This window comes from Palaemon carinicauda, chromosome 23, assembly GCF_036898095.1.
Source record: "Palaemon carinicauda isolate YSFRI2023 chromosome 23, ASM3689809v2, whole genome shotgun sequence".
In the NCBI taxonomy this organism is placed as follows: domain Eukaryota; kingdom Metazoa; phylum Arthropoda; class Malacostraca; order Decapoda; family Palaemonidae; genus Palaemon; species Palaemon carinicauda.
The window spans coordinates 99,494,758-99,501,750 of NC_090747.1; the positions used below are offsets into that span (position 1 = coordinate 99,494,758).

The window sequence follows — 6,993 nt, forward strand, 5'->3', positions numbered from 1 at the left end:
TAAACTTGCCAAGCCACAACCTTTGCTGGAAAAACAGGATGCTCTAAGCCCAGGGGCTTGTTATAAATTTCTTTCATGATTAGTTATAAATAGAAAATTTGCAAATTTTCATAAGTAACCCCATAAATGCAATGGAGTTTTTGGACCTTGTAACGAATCATTTCATTAAATAACAAAATAGCCATCCAAAGACTTTTATTTCGTAAGGAATTGTAATTATTCGATGAGAATAAAACAGGAATATTCCTAAATTCCTAATGCAGTTCTTCGATATGTTCCATCAATTATTTTGAGACCCTCAACTGATTGGAATAAACTGTACACCTCTCCAATAAAACATTGCAAAAGAGAGTAAGAAGAATGGCAGGTGTAGTAAAAATTACAGAGGTGATAAGTGTGTTACGATTGAGATGGTGTGGGCATGTGGTGTGAATGGATGGTGGGGAGGGAGTGCATGACTGAGATGGTGCGGACATGTGGGGAGAATGGATGGCGGGAAGGGAGTGAGGAGGGCTTGGGAGGAACTTGTTAGAGGGAGAAGACCGAGAGTGAGGCAGAGAATTAGAATTGGCGAGATAAGGTGGAAGGATAATATGGAGAGAAGAGGTTTGGTGGAAGAGGATGCCTTTGATAGAAGGCATTAGAGCGAGCGCATCAGGCAACCGACCCCTTTATATAGGAACTTGTAAAGGGGAGAAGATTGCTAGGTAGGCTGAGAATTAGATGGCTAGGTAAGGTGAAGGATGATATGGAGAGAAGAGGATGTATTTGATAGAAGGCATTGGAGAGGCTGCATCAGGCAACCGACCCTTTAATGTAGGGATAACGGTTGGGAAGAAGAGCATATCCCAGCAACCACCGCTTCCAAAATCACTCTAAATAACCTATTTTCGCTTTCCTATCGTCCTCAGGGGCTGCAAATCCTGACGCAGCCAATGCAGCAGTCGAAATTTGGCGTTTTCGACACTCTAACTGTCCTCGCTTCCTTGGGACTCTTCTACTTCGACGTGATCTCCGACATCCTGGTCGCCTACTACATGTACAACGACAAAGCCACGGAACACTGGTTCTTGACGACCGTTCTGGTGTTAGGTAAACGAAGAATTTCTTGTCTTTTTGATAAAATCGTACATATAACTATAGGCTATTTGATAGTATATATATCAAAGATTTATTGTAATGTTACTGTTCTTAAAATATTTCATTTTGATTGTTCATTACTTCTCTTGTAGTTTATTCACTTCCTTGTTTCCTTACCTCACTGGGCTATTTTTTCTATTGGAGTCCTTGGGCTTATAACGTCCTGCTTTTCCAATTAGGGTTGTAAACTTAGCTAGTAAGTGAGAAAGTGACCCTAGCACACCGCTTCTGCACGGCAAGTTCTTGCGTTTAGCCCTGAGCACTATCTCTGCCTTCTCTCCTTACACAAGGTAGTTTCCCTCAGAGTGAGGTGTACCAGGAATTTCTTTGTCCAACTGTACATGTCTGCATACTAGCACTGAGACCAATTTGACTTTAAATAACTAAATTAATTTTAACAATAAAGCAAAAAAAAGGAATCATGATAATTACATATTTCATCATCATCATCTCCTCCTACGCCTATTGACGCAAAGGGCATAGGTTAGATTTCGTCAGTCGTTTCTATCTTGAGTTTTTAATTCAGTACTTCTCCATTCATCATCTCCTACTTCGCGCTTCATAGTCCTCAGCCATGAAGGCCTTGATCTTCCAACTCTTCTTGTGGAACTTATCAGAACGTTTGGTAAACTAATCTCTCTTGGGGAGTGCGAAGCGCATGCCCAAACCATCTCCATCTACCCCTCATCATGATCTGATCTCCATACAATGTTACTGTATGGACGTGAGTCATGGTATGACAATGAAACAATCTCCAATAGATTTAGCAGATTTGAGAATAAAGCCCTCAGAAGGATATTGGGAGTTAAATGTCAGGACAGGATTAGAAATTAATTACATATATACCCTTTTTATATTGTCATTTTTGCATCTAATATTTTCCTCTTTATTTCATATCATTCTCACCCACAGTCGTCCCACTGATCATAGTCAACGGCTTCAGTCTATATTGGTATTGGTTTGACAGTTACGTCTGCGAGTTAGGAGGTCGCTGCTATAGGACGCCAAAGGCGTCCCCCTGCCAATGGTTTTTTCGAATCCTAGGCCACTTGCTCCTACATGCCAGCGTCCTCAGGTAATTTAACATTGCAAGTAAAAGAATATATTATTATATCTTGTATAAAGTTAACTAATAGACATATAAGAAGATGAAGAAAAGAAACTGACACATTTTAATCGTTTTAGGTATATTGATATAATGTATTATGGCATCAAGAGTAACCAGAGTACTTCTCCCGCTCCTGAAGAAGATAGAGTTGAAGAAGTGGATCCTAAGAAGTCAACTGGCCCTTCGAATGGTAAATATCTTCATTGACAGTTTATCTATCTCTCTCTCTCTCTCTCTCTCTCTCTCTCTCTCTCTCTCTCTCTCTGAGTGGGGATACCTTAACGTGGTGAAAGGGTTTGTGTATCGCCATGATCAGCAAAGCTGTACTAGTCATGGACACCCATACCAGGTTGGTTTTCTGTGAGCGATCAGACAAAAGTCTCCCACTATCACCAATCCACACTGACCAGTGTGGTGATGAAAAGTGGACAAACCCCAGGCATGAATAAGAACAAGTTTGAGGCCTTTTTCCTGCAGTGTAATAGAAACGGCTACTTTTTTGTTGTAATATAACATCATGGCTTTCTTAAATTTGCAGTTTGGCATTGCATGTCCTCCCCAGCCCCAACACCGGGCCCATATGACCCAAATTCCATGAATCTAATATCCGCTCCAGGAGTGCCAACGAGTCCAGCAACCTGCTCTTCTGGTCTACACTACCAAAAATTGTGGCTTCACGCAGAGAGAGACACAGCCACAGTGGATCTTCTTTCATCTTTGATCCAAGACGCCCCTCAGCTCATCGTGCAGCTCTACGTCATGTCCTTCACCATCCCCGACCAGGCTCTGGAAGGATATATGTCACCAACACGTAAGTAGGCGATTTCACTTTAGGGCTAGGTAACGTACTTCAAGTCTTCAAAGAGCTCTCGGCTAATCCTAGACTATAATCGTAAGGAGCAGTTTAAGCCTATACGTAGAGTGTGATTTTGACATTTCCCATGCCATACTAACTTCACTTTCGTCATTCTAGAGGAGAGGTAAAGGTTATCGACTTTAGATTGTTGAATTTATTATAAATCAGAGCCTCCTTTTCTTTATTCTATGCCACCACTGTCTAGGTATCTCAACCGTTCATAACAGCATCTCGCTTTCAAATGATGCCTTGCTCATCAGATTTCAATTATTTCAAAGCTAATTCAAAGGTTATACTATCTAACACAAGTTTGCCATTGTGTATGCTCTTGTAAATGCACGAAATGTTATCATACTGATACTTACTTTACTTTACTTTGATGGTTCCTTTTCCAGTCCCATACAGCAGGGAAACCTCACTCTCTACAGGAACTCCACTGTCGTTTTACTTTGTTCGTTCAGAGTATTTAGCATTTCATATCGCGTATTGTTCATTTACTGTTAAATCGTCACTGCCAAAAGACTCATGAAATAAGAAAGTCTTCAGTTTCCTCTTGAAAGCCTTAATGTCTTCAATCATTCGAATGTTTCGTGGGAGCTTATTATATAGTCTCGGGGCCGCATATTTAAAGGCTCTGGAGCCTACAGTAGACTCTAAGCGTATTGTTCATATACTGTTAAATCGTCACTGCCAAAAGACTCATGAAACAAGAAAGTCTTCAGTTTCCTCTTGAAAGCCTTAATGTCTTCAATCATTCGAATGTTTCGTGTGAGCTTATCATATAGTCTCGGGGCCGCATATTTAAAGGTTCTGGAGCCTACAGTAGACTCTAAACAATAATTTCTTGGTTCTTTACTTTCAGTTATCATGCAAATACTGTCAGTCATGGCATCGTTCATGGCAATGTCTTGGTCAGTAGGATCTTTTGCTAAAGCAATACGCCTGGCAGAGCCTAACATGGGTAACCTAAGCCCAGCCGGGCTGATATCACTTACCCTCACTCATTATTGTTGCATTGCTCCACAGGTAAGAAAACACAATTTCTCTTATTATTATTATTATTATTATTATTATTATTATTATTATTATTATTATTATTATTATTATTATTATTATTATTATCATCATCATCATCTAAGCTACAACCCTAGTTGGAAAAGCAGGATGCTATAAGCCCAAGGGCTCCAACAGTAAATGTTTTCAAGTTGAACAGGCTGACGTAAATCTCTTTTTATAGTTTATATATGAAAGATCTGTTTTAATGTTGTTACTGTTCTTAAAATATTTCATTTTAATTGTTCATTTTTCTCATATAGTTTAATTATTTCCTTATTTCCTTTCCTCACTGGGCCATTTGTCCCTGTTGGAGCCCTTGGGCGTATAGCACCCTGCCTTTCCAACTAGGGTTATAGCTTAGCTAATAATAATAATAATGATAATAATAATAATAATAATAATAATGATGATGATGATGATATTAATAATAATAATAATAATAATAATAACCCATTGAGGAAAGGATGTAAAGAACCAGACAGAACAGTGTGCCTGAGTGTACCCTCAAGCAAGTGAATATTGTTTTTTTAAATTGCTTTTATATAAAATCTCTCGTTGATTACAAGTATGTCATCTTCTCTCACTTCCAGGTGATGTGCTTCGCTCTGTTTTCAACGAAATATCTTTTGTATTTCATTATCGTTGTTGGATCCCATTGGCTTTTAGCAACCCTCATCACGTTTTTAACGGTAGAGAGAGAGAGAGAGAGAGAGAGAGAGAGAGAGAGAGAGATCCTCAACGATTCCTTAACTCTTTTTGAGTGTACAATAAGTTCAATTGATGAGAGAGAGAGAGAGAGAGAGAGAGAGAGAGAAGTAGCCCATTACACACGCACACACACATAGTGAGGATACCTCTGTCCTCAATGAGTTCTTAATTGTCTTTTTGAGTGTACAATACGCTCAATATGACTATTTTTTATGAGAGAGAGAGAGAGAGAGAGAGAGAGAGAGAGAGAGAGAAGCAAACAATTACACACACACACACACACACACATAGTGAGGATATCTCAAATTGGTGAAACGGTTTGTGTATCGCCACGACCAGCAAAACTGTACTGGTCTGGGCCAAGCATATTAAGTTAGTTTGCTGTGAGCGATCAGGCAAATGTTTCCCACCATCACCAATCAGCACTGGCCAGTGTGGTGATAGAAACTAGCCAAACTCCACACCTGAACTGGAATATCTGAGGTCTTTTCTCCTGCAGTGGACTATAAACAGTTGTATATATTCCTTAAAATACTTTATTTTTCCTTGTTTCCTTCCCTCACTGGGCTACTTTCCCGGAGGCCCTGGGCTTATAGCATCCTGGTTTTCCAACTGGGATTGTAGCTTAGCAAGTAACAACAACAACAACAACACCAACACCAACACCAACACCAACACCAACAATAATAATAATAATAATAATAATAATAATAATAATAATAATAATAATAATAATAATAACAATAATAATAATAATAATAATAACAACTCTCTTCATCCTGCAGATTATGTGCTGTCCGAACCCCGTCCAGCTACAGGCCGCCTTCATTCACGACATCAAGGAAGGCCCCTGCCGCAGGCTTGACGACTTCTTCTTCAGCTCCGCCTGCGGGCTAGTTCTGCTGTTCACGTTCCCTGACATCGGAGGGCGAAAACTGCAGATATCGGGCATACTGTTTCATCTCTTGAGACTTCTTGAAGAATGTTCCATGATTGCATTTTGGTAAGTATTAAGAAGTACCTGAAATGTTACTGTGTTTTGAATTATGAAGGATTTTACAATAGTGTGACACTGTCAGGCACTTGGGTCATAGATTTCTTGATATCATCTCATTTATATTTGTCTAAAATCTGATGCCAAGATGATTTTTATATTCAACCACTTATTTAGATAACAAATTAATGTATTTTTATAATAATTGAATATTCAACCACTTGTTTAAATATTAGAATGAATTAATGCATTTTATAATAATTAAATCATAAGAATGCAGTTCCATAACCAGCATATGGTATTTGAAAATTCCTTGATATCATCTCATTTATATTTATTTAAAATCCGATGCTAAGATTCTTATAGTCAACCACTTATTTAAATAACAAATTAATGTATTTTTATAATAATTGAATCATAATAATGCAGATACATAACCAGCATATGGTATCTGAGATCTGTATTATAGAAACAATAGTAATGAAAATTATAAAATTTTCAGGTACCTGAAAACAACTGGTGATATGTGGTACCACTGGCTTCCCTTACTCCTGGTCTCACTGTTTTTCCTCTTGAGTGTTGCGTTCTCATCCCTATACTTCTTCTGCTTCCACCCCGATTATCGCAAGCATTATAATGCCTGATAAAAGGCACAGTGGTGCAAAGGTTCATGTCCAACCAGCTGAGTGGCATAGAGAAACAGAGGTCCACTTCCCTCCACCTGATTGGTATAGAGATATCAAATGCATCTACAGCCAGGTGACTGGCATTGAGTTGCAAAGGATATTTCAATACAGCTGATTGGTATAGACAGATGCTTCTCCAACCAGCTGACTGGCATTTACAGAGGTCCACTTCCATACACCTGATTGGTATAGACATATTAAATCAATGTCCAGCCAGGTGACTGGCAGGAGATACAGAGGTCCACTTCCATCCACCTGACTGGCATAGAGACATTAAATCCATGTCCAACCAGGTGACTGGCATAGAGATATAGAGGTCCACTTCCATCCACCTGATTGGTATAGAGACATTAAATCAATGTCCAGCCAAGTGACTGGCATTGAGTTACAAAGACTATTTCTATACACAGCTGAGTGGTATAGACAGAATCTTGTCCAACCAGCT

The 6,993-nt window shown here is 39.0% G+C and overlaps 1 protein-coding gene across 1 annotated transcript in view; it reads left to right on the forward strand.

Moving 5' to 3' along the window:
- LOC137617031 (XK-related protein 4-like) overlaps positions 1–6,697 on the forward strand; it is a 9,277-nt gene extending 2,580 nt beyond the window's left edge. Inside the window, exons 2-9 of the mRNA XM_068346889.1 lie at positions 912–1,092; positions 2,053–2,215; positions 2,326–2,438; positions 2,865–3,059; positions 3,967–4,130; positions 4,751–4,849; positions 5,654–5,871; positions 6,365–6,697. Of these exons, the coding sequence (XP_068202990.1) occupies positions 912–1,092; positions 2,053–2,215; positions 2,326–2,438; positions 2,865–3,059; positions 3,967–4,130; positions 4,751–4,849; positions 5,654–5,871; positions 6,365–6,506 (1,275 nt within the window). The 3' untranslated portion in view covers positions 6,507–6,697. The remainder of the gene's footprint in view (positions 1–911; positions 1,093–2,052; positions 2,216–2,325; positions 2,439–2,864; positions 3,060–3,966; positions 4,131–4,750; positions 4,850–5,653; positions 5,872–6,364) is intronic.
- Positions 6,698–6,993: the final 296 nt, after the last annotated feature.